The sequence below is a fragment of the Chiloscyllium plagiosum genome, unplaced genomic scaffold (genome assembly GCF_037043375.1).
Source record: "Chiloscyllium plagiosum isolate Xiang-an unplaced genomic scaffold, Cpla_swu_hap1 HiC_scaffold_5, whole genome shotgun sequence".
Taxonomy (NCBI): Eukaryota; Metazoa; Chordata; class Chondrichthyes; order Orectolobiformes; family Hemiscylliidae; genus Chiloscyllium; species Chiloscyllium plagiosum.
Window position 1 is genome coordinate 27,337,590 of NW_028270143.1, and position 18,925 is coordinate 27,356,514.

The 18,925-nt window shown below is 40.0% G+C and overlaps 1 protein-coding gene across 9 annotated transcripts in view; it reads left to right on the forward strand.

Moving 5' to 3' along the window:
- The window catches only part of LOC122549745 (zinc finger protein 385D-like), a 1,031,183-nt gene that overhangs the window by 961,570 nt on the left and 50,688 nt on the right, over positions 1-18,925 (forward strand). For 7 of the 9 annotated variants that reach the window (XM_087987039.1, XM_043689687.2, XM_043689686.2 and 4 more), the window contains one exon: positions 101-263. The exons of the other annotated variants lie outside the window; for them this stretch is intronic. In XM_087987039.1, the coding sequence (XP_087843165.1) occupies positions 101-263 (163 nt within the window). The remainder of the gene's footprint in view (positions 1-100; positions 264-18,925) is intronic. 9 annotated transcript variants of the gene reach the window in all.

Genomic DNA, 18,925 nt, shown 5'->3' on the forward strand with positions numbered 1-18,925 from the left:
CGGTGCCCATTATTGAAAGTTGTTCTGTATTGTCACTAATACAGAGAATGGCAGTTAAGAAATGAGCCTGATTGCATGGTTCATTTGTTCTCCTTTGTAGAGCCAAGCCGGGGCACACTACAAAGGCACTAAACATGCCAAGAAGCTCAAAGCACTGGAAGCCATGAAAAATAAGCAGAAAACTGTTACTGCCAAGGACAGCGTAAAGACCACCTTCACTTCCATCACAACCACCACCATCACTGCCAGCTCTGACAAAGCAGGTTAAGAGATATCTTTGTACTTTTTCATTTTTGTTCTTGTCTTTAATTGCTTAGGTTTCAAAAAGGAAAAGAGATAATTATCTATTTTTATTATAGGTAGTTGCAAAAATTGAATGTTTGTTTGATCCAGTATCTGTCTAAAACTTTTATATGATTTTCACTTCCCAATACTTCTCTGATTTTAGTGGCATGTGGAAACGTTCTTTTGATGCCTTTAGTGCTCAGTAATTGTACTGACCCATTTGTACTTAAAACTCTTGTGTGAATGTTAAGTTTGTGGATGTTTTGAGGGGACTGACATTTTATAATCTCTATGTAGTGGGCATTAGGTCTCCCAATGTGGTAAGTGCTTGTTCTTTTAAAAAAGTTGGTCTGACCAATTGGTAGCAGATACATGCTTGGAGTCCTAACCACATTAAATCATGTTGTATTGACAAACTATGGGAAATAATATATGGTGCAGGGCATAATTAACTCAAGGATGCAAATTTTAAGCCACAGGGTTATTTTATAAAATATTAAAGTTTAAAATACAGCACACTTAAGCAAAATATAAAACATTATCATGAATTTTCAGTTATAAAGTGACAGTGGTACTAATATTTGTGATATTAATGTAAAAATTCAAAGTAAATGGGCAAATTTCCCTGTTAAAACAGCTTCCGTGGAAATGCCATAAATATTTGTTAAGCTTCATATACTATAATTGTAGCATCCTAATTCTAATATTATAAAAGTCTTATATTTAATTATAGTGATTAAGTCATAATGTAAGTTTTAAAGGTACACGGCTGATTTATGAGTTACATGTTCCTAGACACAAACGATAACAGGAAGAGAGTAAAATCTACAGATGCTGGAGATCAGAGTCGAGAGTGTGGTGCTGGAAAAACACGGCAGGTTAGGCAGCATCCGAGGAGCAAGAGAATTGATGCTTCAGGCAAGAGCCCTTCATCAGGAATGAGGTTCAACTCAGCCTCATCCCTGATGAAGGGCTTTTGCCCAAAATGTCGATTCTCCTGTTCTTCAGATGTTGCCTGACCTGCTGTGCTTTTACAGCACCACACTCTCGACAAACGTTAACAGCAATGAGGATAATCAAAGAAGGGAGCAACAAAGAATAACTGACATTTTAATCCCTTCTGTCTTCACTGGGACCATCCAATTTCTTGGCATGAAGGGAAATTATCACTAATTGAAGGAATGCTAGTGACTTTAACTCCTTTTTACTTTCACCTTCTGTAGAATACTTGTCAAGTACAAAGATGTCTTTGGTGTGATGGCAAAAATCATGCCCGGATTATTGTAGCGGAAAGTGGGCATTTGAATCATGCTATAAGCTGAATCTATCATTACATAATGCACTCTTTCTCTTTCTTAATACCTTGTATCATTTAAACAAAGTGTTGCAGATGCTGTCATATAGTGATAGAACTCCAAGTGTTTCTTCCCTGTCATACTGTCTTGACTGCTGTTTTTGTTTTCCTCCTTACAACAGGTCACACAAGAGCTGACACCATTTTTAAGAAAGGCAATCGAATAAAAGTTGGTATTAAATTTAAGACTATGAATCTAGCTTGGGATTCTGCTACTCTGTGCTTACAGTTCAGTTTCTTCTCAATGTTTCTCAGCATTATACTCCTCTTATCTTTTAAATAAAGCCTCTTTTTGTTTCCATTTCACCATCACGACCTTTGGGACAAACCTTACTTCCCTGGCTTCTTTTCTTCTGTCCAGTTTGCCTGGACAGTACAAATACAATACTTATAATAAGCTTTGTTAAATGCCAAATATGCTAATATGCAAGTATTTTCATTACCATATATTGATAAAATTTGACTTGCAAAATTAACAGTATAAATAAAGATTAGTACTGAGGGATAATTTCATTTTTATCACAACTTAGTACCATTCAGACAAAGTAGCTTCGTGTGTGTGTGTGTGTGTGTGTGTGTGTGTGTGTGTGTGTGTGTGTGTGTGTGTGTGTGTGTGTGTGTGTGTGTGTGTGTGTGTGTGTGTGTGTCAGGCCATTAAAAATGTAAAGGGAGAAGCACATATATGTGGGCGGCACGGTGGCACAGTGGTTAGCACTGCTGCCTCTCAGCGCCAGAGACCCGGACTCAATTCCCGCCTCAGGCAACTGTCTGTGTGGAGTTTGCACATTCTCCCTGTGTCTGCGTGGGTTTTCCTCTGGGTGCTCTGGTTTCCTCCCACAGCTCAGAAATGTGCAGGTTAGGTGAATTGGCCATGGTAAAATGCCCATAGTGTTAGGTGTAGGGGAATGGGTCTGGGTGGGTTGCTCTTCGGAGGGTCGGTGTGGACTTGTTGGGCCAAAGGGCCTGTTTCTACACTGTAAGTAATCTAATCTAATAATCACAGTCTTCTATTTTTAAAAATATTTCTTAAATTCTGAAACTCTGTACATGTTTTTGCAACTTTCTTGCTCCTGGTCTATGCTTTACCAACAAGACAGCTATTTTAATTAAAGAGAAATGTTTCCCATTGAATCAGTATAAGAAATACTTCAAGGTATTAGAATAACAAATATGTCTTCCCTCCTGTCACCATCACTTCTTAAAAAAGGATGCCTTCCATTAGTTTAATTTTATTGCAGCCTTCATCATAACTTCATCCTTTGCAACTTTGTGGAATGAGATGATTTCTCACGTTCCAATTGCTTTCTAACTTGTATTTCTTGGCATCATTTACACTTCTTACATCATTTTCAAGCACGACTGACAAAATTGCCTTTATGTTTCTAGCTAGAATAGTCATATAGTCTCAGTCATACCAAGAAGCACTTTCTTCTTTTCTCCAAGAATTATCTCCGATTTATATAAATTAAATAGAGGCCAAAACTATCCAGCCATCAAGGATTTGTTTTATGGCTGCCTTGAGCAACTAGCTTGGCTTTGCCATTCACTGGGGTTGTTCTAGCCTTCAGTAATTTTGATACTACACAAGTGCCATGTAATGACCACATCCAATCAAAGAGAACCTAATCATTGTCCCTTGATATTCAATGGCATTGAATCTCCAAATATCAAGATTCTGGGGTTATTACTAACCAAGAACTAAACTGGACCAGTCATATAAATATTCTTGTTGTAAGAGCAGGTCAGAGGCCTGGAATTCTGTGGTATGTAACTCACCACCTGACCATCCCAATCCTATCCATCATCTACAGATACAAGTTGTTAATGTGATGGAATACTGTCCAGATGCCAGGTTGAATGCAGGCCAAGAACACTGAAGAAGCTTAACAGCATCCAGGACAATACACTTGACTGGCACCTATCCACTGCTTTAAACATTCAGATTCACCACACCGAAACACAGTGGCAGTACTGTGAACAAAACCTGATGCATGTTTTTCTCCTGACTATAACATAGAACATAGAACATAGAACAATACAGCACAGAACAGGCCCTTCGGCCCACGATGTTGTGCCGAACTTCTAACCTAGATTAAGTACCCATCCATGTACCTATCCAAATGCCGCTTAAAGGTCGCCAATGATTCCGACTCTACCACTCCCACGGGCAGCGCATTCCATGCCCCCACCACTCTCTGGGTAAAGAACCCACCCCTGACATCTCCCCTATACCTTCCACCCTTCACCTTAAATTTATATCCCCTTGTAACACTCTGTTGTACCCGGGGAAAAAGTTTCTGACTGTCTACTCTATCTATTCCTCTGATCATCTTATAAACCTCTATCAAGTCACCCCTCATCCTTCGCCGTTCCAACGAGAAAAGGCCGAGAACTCTCAACCTATCCTCGTACGACTTCCTCTCCATTCCAGGCAACATCCTGGTAAATCTTCTCTGCACCCTCTCCAAAGCTTCCACATCTTTCCTAAAGTGAGGCGACCAGAACTGCACACAGTACTCCAACTGTGGCCTAACCAAAGTCCTGTACAGCTGCAACATCACTTCACGACTCTTGAATTCAATCCCTCTGCTAATGAACGATAATACTCCATAGGCCTTCTTACAAACTCTATCCACCTGAGTGGCAACCTTCAAAGATCTATGTACATAGACCCCAAGATCACTCTGTTCCTCCACCTGACTAAGAACCCTACCATTAACCCTGTATTCCGCATTCTTATTTGTTCTTCCAAAATGGACAACCTCACACTTGGCAGGGTTGAACTCCATCTGCCACTCCTCAGCCCAGCTCTGCATCATATCTATAACATCCTGATGTGGAACTATATTGATTGTTGCTGGATCAAAACACTGACACATTCTTTCCTAACAGCAATGAGGATGTATGCACACCAATGGACTACAGTGGTTACAGTGACTGTTTGCCATCATTTCTGAAGGATAATGAGGGACGGGTAATAAATGCTGGTCTAGTTAGCCTATCCACATGCCATGTTCAACACTTTACAGAAGGGAAGCCAAGTCAAGCCGTATTTGTCACATAAGGATGAGCTAAACATTAAATTATATGCTTCTGGGTTGAAAGTGGCTCTGCAGGTAACAAAATAATTTCAGTTCTATTATTTGATAAATTAAATGAGGTCTATTTCAAATTCTGAAAGATCTGAAAACAAGGTCCATTGTCATTAACCATCCAAGTTTGTCCTGTATAGCTTTTCATTATATCAGATGATTATTTTAGGAACAAGTAATGCTGTATTATCTGCAAAGTTACAAATGGTGCTGAAGATTGCAAACATCCCCATGATGGACGAAAGGTCATTGCAGAAGGCTGGACCTATTACACTACCGTGAGGAACAAATATATTAAGGACAAAAAAAGGTAACTAGGGAGAGAATAGGGCCCCTCAAAGATCAGCAAGGCGGCCTTTATGTGGAGACATAGAAATTGGGGGAGATACTAAATAAATATTTTGCATCAGTATTTACTGTAGAAAAGGATATGGAAGATATAGACTGTAGGGAAATAGATGGTGACATCTTGCAAAATGTCCAGACTACAGAGGAGGAAGTGCTGGATCTCTTGAAACGGGTAAAAGTGGATAAATCCCCAGGACCTGATCAGGTGTACCTGAGAACTCTGTGGGAAGCTAGAGAAGTGATTGCTGGGCCTCTTGCTGAGATATTTGCATCATCGATAGTCACAGGTGAGGTGCCAGAAGACTGGAAGTTGGCAAACATGGTGCCACTGTTTAAGAAGGGTGGTAAAGACAAGCCAGGGAACTATAGACCGGTGAGCCTGACCTGGGTGGTGGGCAAGTTGTTGGAGGGAATCCTGAGGGACAGGATGTACATGTATTTGGAAAGGCAAGGACTGATTCGGGATAGTCAACATGGCTTAGTGCAAGGGAAATCATGTCTCACAAACTTGATTGAGTTTTTTGAAGAAGTAACAAAGAAGATTGATGAGGGCAGAGCAGTAGATGTGATCTATATGGACTTCAGTAAGGCGTTTGACAAGGTTCCCCATGAGAGACTGATTAGCAAGGTTAGATCTCATGGAATAAAGGGAGAACAAGCCATTTGGATACAGAACTGGCTCAAAGGTAGAAGAGAGAGAGTGGTGGTGGAGGTTGTTTTTCAGACTGGAGGCCTGTGACCAGTGGAGTGCCACAACGATCAGTGCTGAGTCCTCTACTTTTTGTCATTTACATAAATGATTTGGATGCAAGCATAAGAGGTACAGTTAGTAAGTTTGCAGATGACACCAAAATTGGAAGTGTAGTGGACAGCGAAGAGGGTTACCTCAGATTACAACAGGATCTTGACCGATGGGCCAATGGGCTGAGAAGTGGCAGATGGAGTTTAATTCAGATAAATGTGAGGTGCTGCATTTTGGGAAAGCAAATCTTAGCAGGACTTATAAACTTAATGGTAAGGTCCTAGGGAGTGTTGCTGAACAAAGAGACCTTGGAGTACAGGTTCATAGCTCCTTGAAAGTGGAATCGCAAGTAAATAAGATAGTGAAAAAGGCGTTTGGTATGCTTTCCTTTATTGGTCAGAGTATTGAGTATAGGAGTTGGGAGGTCATGTTGTGGCTTTACAGGACATTGGTTAGGCCACTGTTGGAATGTTGCGTGCAATTCTGGTCTCCTTCGTATCGAAAAGATGTTGTGAAACTTGAAAGGGTTCAGAAAAGATTTACAAGGACGTTGCCAGGGTTAGAGGATTTGAGCTATAGAGAGAGGCTGAACAGGCTGGGGCTGTTTTCCGTGGAGTGTCGGAGGCTGACGGGTGACCTTATAGAGGTTACACAATTATGAGGGGCATGGATAGGATAAATAGGCAAAGTCTTTTCCCTGGTGTCGGGGTCCAGAACTAGAGGGCATAGATTTAGGGTGAGTGGGGAAAGATATAAAAGAGACCTAAGGGGCAACTTTTTCACGCAGAGGGTGGTACGTGTATGGAATGAGATGCCAGAGAGTGTGGTGGAGGCTGGTACAATTGCAACATTTAAGAGGCATTTGGATGGGTATATGAATAGGAAGGGGTGGGAGGGATATGGGCCGGGTGCTGGCAGGTGGGACTAGATTGGGATGGGACATCTGGTCGGCATGGACAGGTTGGACCGAAGGGTCTGTTTCCATACTGTACATCTCTATGACTCTCACTCATGCAGTGATGTCCCAGGATTGAGATCATTGACCTCCAACCACAACCACCTTCCTTTGTATGAGGTATGACTCCAATCAGTCGGAGAGTTTGCCCCCAGTTGCCATTGAATTCAGTTTTTCTCAGACCTCTTGAAGCCATACTTGATCAAATGATGTCTTCATGTCAAGGGCAGTCCTCACCTTCTCTCCAATTCACCTCTTTTTGCATGTTTATAGCAAGTTTATATTGTTATCAGGAGCTGAATATCAATGGTGGACCAAATCTGAGCATTAGTGAGCAGGTTATTGCCAATAAATGCTATTGGCAATACTATTCGTGACACATCCCATCACTTTGCTGATGATTAAAAGTAGACTTTTGGGAGGTAATTGCACAGGTCGGATTTGTCTTTGTCTGTCTGTACTGAACAATGTTACACATTGCTGGGTAGTTATTAGGGTTGAAGCAACCTGGCTAGGAGAATAGTTAATTCTGAAGTACCCCGCGTTCAGTACTATTGCTAGAATGTTGTCAGTGTCTGCAGTCTTTGCATTGACCAGTGTTTTCAAGTGTTTCATGATTTCACACGGATTGAATTGAATTGGATGAAGACTGGCATCTGTGATGCTGGGGCCCTCCTTTATTTCTAGCTGAATATGTTTGTAAATGTCTTTTAGTGCAGTTGTATAACTTTTTAATAATTTAACTTCATTTTCTTCTTGAACCTCTGAAACTAACTTAACACTTTTTAGAATTCTCTTCTCTCAACATCCTATGATTTATAATGTGTTTGCTTGCGAGATATCTCTTACTTCTTCCAAGGTGATAAACTGTTAATTCATATGTCTGCTGGGTTGACTTCTTCATTGCATAGATGTATGTGCATCCAAGATCATAGATTCTCAGCAGGGGTTCATTTCAAAACAGTTTTCTTTCAGCTTCCAAATATCTATTTTCAAGACATTCTGAACCAATTTCTTCCTTGTCTCAGAGAACGCACTCTTAACTCTGATAGCTTTGTACTCGATTTAAGACTTCTAATTGTTATAGATTCTCTCCTTTCACTTCTTTTAGAAAGAGCGTACCTCACTCTGTTCAATCATTGTATGACCTGTATATCCTTGAAAGTTATGATCTGCATGCAAAACAAACCTTTCCACTGTACCTAGGTACATGTGACAGTAATGAGAGTTTGCGATGAGAGTTTTTGAAATGCCTCTGTTCATTATATCGCAATCAATGCACGCACACAGCAATGACTTGGTCATTGATACTCAGTTTGTACTCCACCCAAGCCTCTCAATTCCTGACTTCATTGCAATCTTGGACCAAACATGGTAAACGAAGCTGCATCTCAGTGATGAAGATAGAGCTACTTGTGAAGATAGAGTCAATAAGGGACACATTTCAAATGGTTAGAGTCATAGTACTAAGGAACATAGTGGTGGTTGTTGAAGATCAAACGTCTCAGCTCCAGGACATCTCTGTAAGGGTTCCTTAGGATAGTGTCCATGTCCCAACCACCTTCAGTTACTTCATCAATAATCTTTACTCCATCATTAGCTCAGACGTGGTGATGTTTGCTGATGATTGCACAGTGTTCAGCACTGTTCATGATTCCACAGATATTGAAGCAGTCTATGTCTACATGTAGCTCAAGCATGGACACTATCTGTGCTTGAACTGATGAGTGGCAAATAATATTTGAGTCATTCAAGTGCCAGGCAATGCCTGTGGCTAACAAGACAGAATCTAACAATCGCCCTTGACATTCAATGGTATTACCATCACTGAATCCTCCACTGTCAGCTTCCTGGTTTTACCATTGACCAGAAACTGAACTGCAGCAGCTTTAAGAGCAATTCTAACAGATTTTGAAACTTCTCAGGTAAACCAATTCACTTTTAATTTGAGAAACTCAGTGGATTTTTCCATCACATTACCTAGATTTAAAGCACATCGCAGTTAATTCCTATGCTAAGTATTAAAAACCAAAAATAAATGCATTACTTAACTGGTTCATTTCAGGCTATTTTTATTATAGTTTAGACCTGTAAGACTTTCTTAAGGCAATTGTGTAGCTGAATGTGAACAACCTTCTTCACAGCCATGGCTAAGATTATGTGAATGAAATGGGGATATTTACACTGAAAACATACGGAAATTATTAACTCCAGACAGTTTATGTTTCTCAGTTACTGCAATTTTGCAGCAAATTTATTTACACTGAAGATTTATCTCACATATATGAGAAAGTGTATTAATCTTTTGCTTGTTTTATTATGTACTATGGAACAACAATGTTTTCGAAGAGAATATCTAGTTCAGTGTAAAATGGGATACTCATTTTCTATCGGCTCACTTTGTACTACTGAAATTTACCAATTTATATTGTCCGTTACCTGTAAGCATGGATGCTTAGAAAAATAAATGAAAGCCTACCCCATTATTCAAAGGACATATTATAACTAACACAATTAATGCAAAGAGTCCTTAAGGCATCATTTTGTATATTGGATATTCATGCACAACCTGGCTTACAGTGAAATAGATTAGAATCATGTAAATGTAGACTTAATATGTATGTTCAGAACTGCTTTGGCTAATTAATAACTTTGTGTTAGAAATTAAACTATGAGTCCTTATGATCTTCCAGCGACTATCTTAAATCGACGTCAATTCCATTTTGTTCCTGCTGATTAAACCAGCTTTGGGTATGGTGTTTAAATAGAAAGCAGCTGTGGTTAGAGGACACTGTTACATGTGACTGACAAAGCTGGCACAGAATGCAGCTGAAATCGCAAGCACTGAACGTCGCATTGCAGAAGCTTAGTGAGACTGAGATAGTGAAATGACTATTCAAGGTTTTAGTGCCAATGGGTTCCTCGCATATTACTAATATTTGTAAGTACTGCTAAAAGATTGTATTTATAATAGAATAATAAGCTTTGTCAATTCCCCGTGGGGCCAATTTCAATAGGGTGCTACTGAAGTTATCTATGTGATCTTTTCTTTGTTACATGTGGAGTTTTCCTTTTATTTATTGTTTCCTAATCATATTGTATAAGAATAATGTGTTTCCTATTATTGCTTAAATTTGCTCAGTATTACAATTCTAGTTCTGATTTTTTCTTTCCCTGTGTATCAGGTAACATGAACTCTTTTATGTTATAGTAATGACATTGGATCAGATTGAGAACAGTTTCAACTGAGAAGAATCTTCTCAATGTAGTCAAGGTTATTAGTTCTAGAAATGTTTGTATAAAGCACTACATAAAAACCAAACACAAACATAACATTCTAGGTTTAAGGGCATATTAGATGAAAATGAATTACAATTACCAAGGTTTGTTTTCTGAGGTTTTAAAATCTCAAAGTATCCTGTTAAATCTCACAGCTCTTTTGTGACAATTTAGGAGATTAAGTATTTCACTGTAATTGTAAATGCAAATAGCTCCATTCCATCTGGATAATGAGGAACATTGATTAGTTCATTCTCTAGGGTGCACTGTAATATGATGTACTTTAAAGTACAAAGGCCTTTTTCTTCAACATGTCAGTATAACTTCATGATAATGTTAATCAATTGAAGCAATCTGGTGGACAATATTCATTGTCAGGTTTAATTTGCAACTGATTGTGTTAATTACACAAAGTAATGTGGTGAGCTGACAGACAGGTGTCTCTTGAATCCTTAGCAACTCTTCTTTTTGACAATTTTGACAGTTGGAATACTGAGGTAATGGATAGGTAAGTGTCTCAGGATTAAAGTATTGAGGCTGTTGCTAGTGAAAGTCACACAGAATGATGTTTTGGTGTTGATCAAACACAAGTTAAACATTTCCGCAATGACAGCCCTTATTTGGTACCATGAAAACTACATAGAGTCAATGCTGCTCTGTACACTAGGGATGTCAGATACAATTGCAAATAGGGAAAAAAGTTGTTGGATTGTGTCCTCTCTCTGGTGTGTTAGTCATTTATAGAGAATGAAATTTGGAAATAATTCATTCTTGCAACTTAAATTTCTACAAACTAACCGCTATCCAATTAGATAGGCTTTCTCAAAAGGAATACAATTAAATGGAATCATGCTTTTTATCTTGCCATATAAAGAACCATTATCTTTAGCTATTCTGTTACTATTTCATTCACTGGTACATACCATCACCTAAAATGCTCTGTGGTGAAGCACAACATTTACTCCACTTACCTTTCAATGTGATAGTGTTTATGTATATCTGAAAGCAAGAGGCATTAGTGCTGAAGTCCAAGCCATCTCTAATGCTTTTATTTAGATCAAATACAGGCTGAGCTCTTAGCCCATCTTTGCAGGCCAGCAACGCAATCCTGCCAAAATGGACTTTTTGCTGACGAGAGGTAAGTTGTGTCTGAATAGTGTCAGCACAGAGACAGTCCTAATTATACTTCTATAAAGTTATACATGTGCATTTGCCTTAAATTTCAAATAACTTTGAAGCAGGTATAGAATTGCAGAACACCTTGGCAAATATAGTCATATTGCCCCCAATTTCCTCTTCATCTGTACTTAAGCATGAACAGGGCAAACACAGTGCAAAATGTGGTCGTTTCGCAGAAAACATGTGATGTGACACATTCAATATAATCTTCAAAGAAACAAACTGTTTATGAGTCAACTCGTCTTCCATATGCTTTGGTACAAGTCTTACAAGTGATTTTGCTGTAGGCCTTGAAAATTAAGAAAATAGATTAATTGAGTATAGGAAGGACAAGAGAGGATAGTTAATATTTTTTAAGAAAAGGAGCTCTATAATCAGGATCCTTGACAATGATTGCAATATTAGGATTAATGCTATTTTTAGTCTAATTAGAATTTTAGAATTTTTACCTTACTATCTGGTAAAAATGAAACAACGTTTTGAAAGTAGCAATGTAGTGCTGCCTATAAACCAGTTCACACCTCCATTGTAGCAACCACAATGTTAAAAGTATCTCCATGTAATTAGCAGCTTTGCTTCAATTGGCTTCTAAATTTGTCAAATCAAAGACCTTTGGCTGGTTTCTCAATTGTGTTGTGAAGAGGTTTCAGCACCATCTTTGGAGCAAGTAAAAATAACATGCATTAACATTCCTATGACAATGATAACTACTTATTTCATTACATCAAGATATTCAAAGGTCCCAATCTTACTTCATTCAATTAAATTGGTTTATCATCTAATTTAATTAAAATTTCTGTGTTAGATGTTTCAAGTTATCACACAGAGTCAAGTACCTTGTCTAATATAAGCACGGGCAAAACCATTTCTCTGTGCAATGTTGAATTGATAGAAGAGATGAGAGTGTGGCCTCTAACCCTACATTTGCAGTTCAGATGCTTTGAATATTCTTTTAACTTCAAGTTTGGATTAATTGCTGTAAACTTTCAAAACAATGTTCTAAAAAATAATTTCAAACTAAGCGTAGCTCTGAAAAAAACTGTTGGCCTGAAATTCAGTTATGTAGCATTGTGTCTAGCTCTAGTGGCAGTATGGCCATACATGCAACATATTGGAAAGGAGATGGTGCAGCAATATGAAATAGAATAATGCATGTGAGTATACCCTCTATATGTGCTCAAAGCTGTTGTAGGAATGAGATTATGAGATATCATTGACATCAATAATGCAATACAAGGGTGCTATATTTGGCCAACAAACATACACACAGCATTGGGCTTGTTCACCCCTGAACTGAGTGCTTATTAAACAAAGGTCTTGGGCTGTCTAAATGGCCATTCAACAAATTGCAGCTGGGGTACTATTGGCTTACATCTGCCAAGACAGAATTCGTGGATACATTGTGGAGAGATGTTGCAGCAATTTGGAGGTAACTGCAGACTACAGTAAGGCAGAAAACCACATTGTGTTCTATATTTAAGGGGCAAGTTGTTGCAATGTCACTTGCTTTGCATTATGATCAGGACTGGTGGTGGAGGAAACAGTGAAGGGAGATTTTGCAAGAAGGGAGGAAAACGAACGTGCCCTGCAGAAGGTTCCACTCCAAAGGGGGTTGCAGGGGCTCTTAGTATTTTACTATTCATTCTGTGGTTGTGGGCTTTGCTGGCTGGGCCAGCATTGAAAAGGTCATGGTAAGCCGCCATCTTGAACTATAGTGTTTCTTTTGGTGTATATGCACCAAATAATTCTGTTAGGGCGGGGGTTCCAGGATAATAACACAGAGCCAGTGAGTGGGCACAGTGATGTGCAAATCAGGATGATGACTGGTTCAAAGAGGGACTTGCAGCTTGTTGTGTTCCCATGTATCCCGTTCTCTTCTGAAATGTTTGTGGGTTTGGAAGGTGCTTTCAAAAGAACTTTGGTGAAGCTTGTAGATAGTAAACACAAATGAGCATCGGTGATGGAGCAAGTGAATATTTGTAGATGTGGTGTCAATCAGCTTGTGTTTCTTTGTCCTGGATGGTATCAAACTCCTTGAGTATTATTGGAGCTGCAGTCATCCAGGCAAATGGGAAGTATTCCATCACACTCCTGACTTGGGCATTGTAGGTGGTGAACAGACTTTGAAGGCACAGTAACTCAGTGATTAGCACTGCTGCCTCACAGCGCCAGGGACCTGGGTTCGATTCCAGCCTCGCGCGACTCTCTGTGTGGAGTGTGCATGGGTTTCCTCCCACAGCAGGTTAGGTGAATTGGCCATTCTAAATTGTCGATAGTGTTCAGGGGTGTGTAGGTCAGGTGCATTTGTAAGGGGTAAGTATAGGATAATAGGGCAGAGGAATGGGTCTGGGTGGGTTACTCTTCGGATGGTCGGTAAGTGGACTTGTTGGGTGGAAGGGCCTGTATCCCACACTGTAGGGATTCTATGCTTCTATGATCAGCAATAATTACTAACTGCAGGACTCCTGGAGATGAGATGACTGATAGCCCTGTGCTGTCCTGGACCTCGGATAACTGACCTTCAACAACTACATCTGTCATCCTTTGCCCAGCCAACAGGGAGTTTCTTCCAGATTCCTATTGACTCAATTTTGAAAGGGTTCCTTGATGCTGCACCTGGTCAAGTGCAGCCCTTGTGTCAGAGGCAGTACTCTACTCTTCTCCCCGCTGGGAGTCAGCTCTTTAGTCCATCTTTGAACCAAGGCTGTAATGAGGTCAGGAGCTGAGTGGCCCTGACAGGAGTTTTCTGAAGACCCTCTGATCTTCCCTCACTTGGCTGCCAGCCGTTGTGTCTAGTAACATTGATATAACATGTGCGATGCCAAATGGTGATGTGGAAGACCAAATAATTCCTCAGAATTCCTCTTGTCCTTTCTCTTGAGGTAACAGAGGCAGGTCTTAACTATCTAAACATTAGGCACAAGGGGAAGGACAGGGTAAGGAAATCAAGAGGTGAAGGATCACCCCATCCGTAGCAGCTTGCCATCACGCAGGGCCACAGCCTCAGTGGCATGTGTCTTGGTCATTGGGATGCTGAATGGTTGTAGCTGTATTGTTCTCCCACCAGGTTCTGTGGGTCTCACCCCACTACTGGCTATAAGAGAGAGGACAGAATGTAAGTGACTGTATATTCATGCTGTTGGATGATGAAGCTCCCACAGCTGCGGTGCACTAGATTTACAAAGATACGTGGAGATGTGTGTCTGATTGGCAACATTGGAGTGAGTGAATGAGTGTGTGGACGGGTGAGGGATGATTGAGGGGTAGGGATGTATTCTGAGATGAATGATGGAGATGTGGTGCATTTTGCGAGACAATGAATGATATGCTGGGACTAAGATGAGGTGAATACTGCCTTCATCTCTTAAGTGAGGTCTCTCATGTTTTTGCAGCATTGCTATCAGGTCCTGGGTTTCTTAACACACACTGAACTTAGCACAATCCCTGCAGATAGTTACCTCCTTCGATCACTTCCTGTTTCCTTGGCAGATACATGGCCTCCTTCCTGGCATCCACCTTTCCAATCAATGTGACCAGACATCACTAATTTGGAGATCTATTCCCATATTCTGATGAGATATCCCTTTTGTCCCTCAATACTCCAATGTGACTATCCTAAAAGCTTACGGAGTAATATTCATCTTCCTTTTACGAAGGATGTGCCTTTAAAACTGGAAGTAAGAATACAAGATCTCTTTGCAGGAGTAGGCCTTTCAGCATCTCAAGCCTGCTCCACCATTGAATATGATCATGGCTGATCTCGTTTTGAATTCAACTCCACTTTCCTGCCCTCACTCCATAACCCTTCTGTCTGTTACTAAGTAAAATTTGTCTATCTCCTCCTCAAATTTACTAAATGTCTCAGAATCCACTGTAGTCTGGAGTAAGGAATTCCACAGATTCACAACGCTTCGAGAGAAGTATTTTCTCCTCATCTCGGTTTTAAACCCGCCACCCCTTATCCCAACATTATAAGCTGTCATTCAAGATTGCCTCATAAAAGGAAACATCCATTCTACGTCTCTCTTATCAACCCCCTTTAGCATGTTATGTACCTCAATAAAATCTCATCTCATTCCTCTAAACTCGAGACACTATAAGCCCAAACTGCTCCATCTGTCTTCACAAGACAAGCCCTTCATCTGTGGATACAGGAGGAAGATAGGCCATTTTGGCCCCTCAAGGCTGCTCCATCAAGGGAGAGTTTTTGGAACACATGGCTTTGTTACGATACTTCACAGTCCACTTTAATGTTCAGCATATACCTGTACTGCAATAGCAATTAGCTCTGCACTAAATTTGCCCATGACCATTCTACAATCAGGGAAATGAGCTGTCTACAACAATTCTTGTGCACTGCCCACTGCTGTATTTGGCTAACGAGCCATAGTGCCCATGCCTAGAAATTGAGGCAAATGAGTTTCTAACGTCGATCTGCAAAATGATTCCAGTCATTTAGAAACATCTGGATGATTATGAAAAGCCATGAGCTTTGAGTTTTGGAATTTACTTAAATATTCAATGAGCCGGGAGAGGCTTGGTGAGCCAATTGGCCTCCTCCTTTGCTGTACTTTTCTGGGACTGTGTGATTTGAGTCACCTTAATCTTGCCACTTATGCAGGTGCCATTATTACTCTTTGTCCAGAGTATGAAATTCAGTCTGTGGCACTGATTGACATTTTGCCATTTGCAGGAAACTTTAAGGCTAAGGGACTAAAATACTAGGAAATTCCCCAATTGCAATAAATGATTTTATATAATGGTATTTCTGGCCATATGTATCTCTGTAAGTAGGATAAATGGAAAATCTGTCTATTGATATTGTTGGAAAGCGCAGGGTTGACTGTAAGGTTCAGACACATTAGATGATGTCTATTTAAAGCATTATTTCTCAGATGAGGATTGTTTAATAGGAATAACCACTGCAGAATTGGTGAATTCTTGCCAGACCTTAAGAGCTATTTGTATGTTATGAGGATAAAAGGCTAAAAGGTACTGGGGGAATTTAGTGAATTAATTTTGAATAAAGAGAAGTTTAAATAGAAAATATAGGGGAGAGGTTTAACTCACAGCTGTCCATTTTGCATCTGGATGTTGATAGTTGTGATTTGGCATCTTTTGCAACCCATTTCAATCTTCAGGAAGGCCTGGAAATGGATGAGGGCCTCGCCAAGCTGAAATAGGTATAAGGCTGCTCAAGTATCAGTTCCGATATCGAGTTATGATTCCTCCCAATTTGCAGTGTGTACTAATTTGTACCAGGAGCCCTCCTTAGCTGATAAGCTGATCCTGGGGCTGGGAGAAAGTGAGGACTGCAGATGCTGGAGATCAGAGTCCAAAAGTGTAGTGCTAGAAAAGCACAGCGGGTCAGGCAGCATCCGAGGAGCATCGGATGACATTCCTGATGAAGAGCTTATGCTTGAAACGTCAACTCTCCTGCTCCTCAGATGCTGCCTGACTGGCTGTGGTTTTCCAGCACCACAATTTTTGATCCTGGGGCTGTCCCATTTTGTTGATCTTACTCCTCTGCACTTACGTTGGATTTATTTACCAGTGCAGACCCCTCTGTCAGGTTTGATTTTTTTTTGTTGTTGTTTAGTGTTGTTTCGTATCGGCACTCCCTATCTTAAAACAGAAAAATAAACCAAAAGACAGAATAAAAAGCAGAATAATAGAACAATAAAGTTCATCTTTTCTGAATAAAGTTAGGTGATCTTTAGAAAAGCTCCTGCTTCTAGCTCAGGTATGAGCCTAGATCTGGGTGTTCGTCTTATAACCACATGCTCTTCATCTAATCTGTAAAGGTCTATTCACCTTCTCCGTTTGAAATTAATAAGATAGTTATATCATTAAGATGTTACTGATGATTATCTGAATATATTAATCAGATAATTGGGCGGCATGGTGGCTCAGTGGTTAGCACTGCTGCCTCAAAGCGCCAGGGACTTAAATTCGATTCTAGCCTCGGGTGACTGTGTGGAATATGCGCATTCTCCCTGTGTCTGCATGGGTTTTCTCCAGGTGCTCTGGTTTTGTCACACAGTCCAAAGGTGCACAGGTTAGGTGGATTGATGTGCTAAATTGCCCATAGTGTCCAGAGAAGTGCAGCCTATTAGCCATGGAAAATGTAGGGTTACGAGGATAGGGTTGGGAGAGGTGGGGATCTTTGGAGGGTCAGTGTGTACTTGATGGGCTGAATGGCCTGCTTCCACACTGTAGGAATTCTTTGAATCTATTAAAATTAACAGTACTCCCTCAGTCCTGCATTGAAGATTTTGCACTCAAGTCTTTGAATCAGAGGTCTGAACTCACATTCTGCAGATTTGGAATTGGCAGTGCTATTAGTAAACCACAGCACACAACATGGAAATTGGGCTGAGGCTGCAGTCTCTTCTTTTGTTTTGAAACAGTTACCTTCTGAAATTCATCCTCTTTAAGAATATAATATTGTTTCATATTTGAGCTTGCATTTTATAATAAATGTGAGAACATGCATAAAATGGATTTAACTCTTCACTTTGCTTATGAAATTGCTTGAGCTGTAAATGTAGCAAAAATCAGATAGCGCACAGAACAGTCCGGAAAAGCAAGCTTATGAGCATCAGCTGGGTGTTCCTGGAAAGAATTGGGTGTCGCCAGATTTGTAAAAGACTAGAAAAGGCAAATTTGCATGGAGTAAATGAATGAAGATATTGCAATTGTGGAGAAAACAACTTCTTAGTGTTGAAAATATGTGCATGCAATTTGCCATGCATGCTCAAAATGGGGCGTAAAACCTGAATGGGCAGAATTTTTAGAAATGCCGATATCATCTCAGTAGGCTCCGGATGGTATGGACATAAGTATCTTTGGTTATAATTATATTCTGAAAGTCTGTTTGTGTATATTCACCAGTTGGGGAGGAGGTGTAGAAGGACAGTAACGTGGAAATAGAACCAGATGGACCACAGTTGGGAACATAATTAAATCTCCCGTCAGAATCATGAATGGTTATTTGGGAGCCTGTCGGCTATAGATGGGCAGTAACATTGTTGGAAATTAATTATTAAAGATCTGAAGCCCATTCATATCTTTTATAACCAAGAAATAGGTTGGAAGTTCCAGATGATGATGAAAACAACTTCCTCTACATTTACTTACAGTTGTTTGACAAAGTAGATATCTGATATATGCAGAGACCAAACAGTTTTCAAAAGTTCCAGCAATGCAACTGGGGAGAACCACTGTCTGCCAGCAAACCAGACTTGATCCAAAACATACAGGTAGAACAATAATCATGGTTAGTGTGGATGACTATACCTGTACTGTAGAATTTGACATCCCTTACAACATGAGAAGAGTTCAGATCATGCAAACATGATGGACTGGGTTTTATCTTTTGCTGCTGCTCTTGAGTAAAGCTCCCCACAAAGATCCAGCAAGCTTTACAGCGTGGTTCCTCCCTTTCCCAATGGTAGTTTAAAGCTGGTGCTACATGAAGAGGTTCTCCAGCCATCTAGCAGCAGTGTCATCAACAAACAGGCTAATCAGCCAATCACAATGGAAAAAAAAAATCCTTCTCCATTTATTTAAGTGTTTACAATGCAGGATAACTGCATCCGCAGTTCTTTCAGGTTTTATTGACTGAATTTAGATTGAAGCCGAAATATCAATACAAACAACCTTTCAAACTCTCTGGAATATTCAGTCCT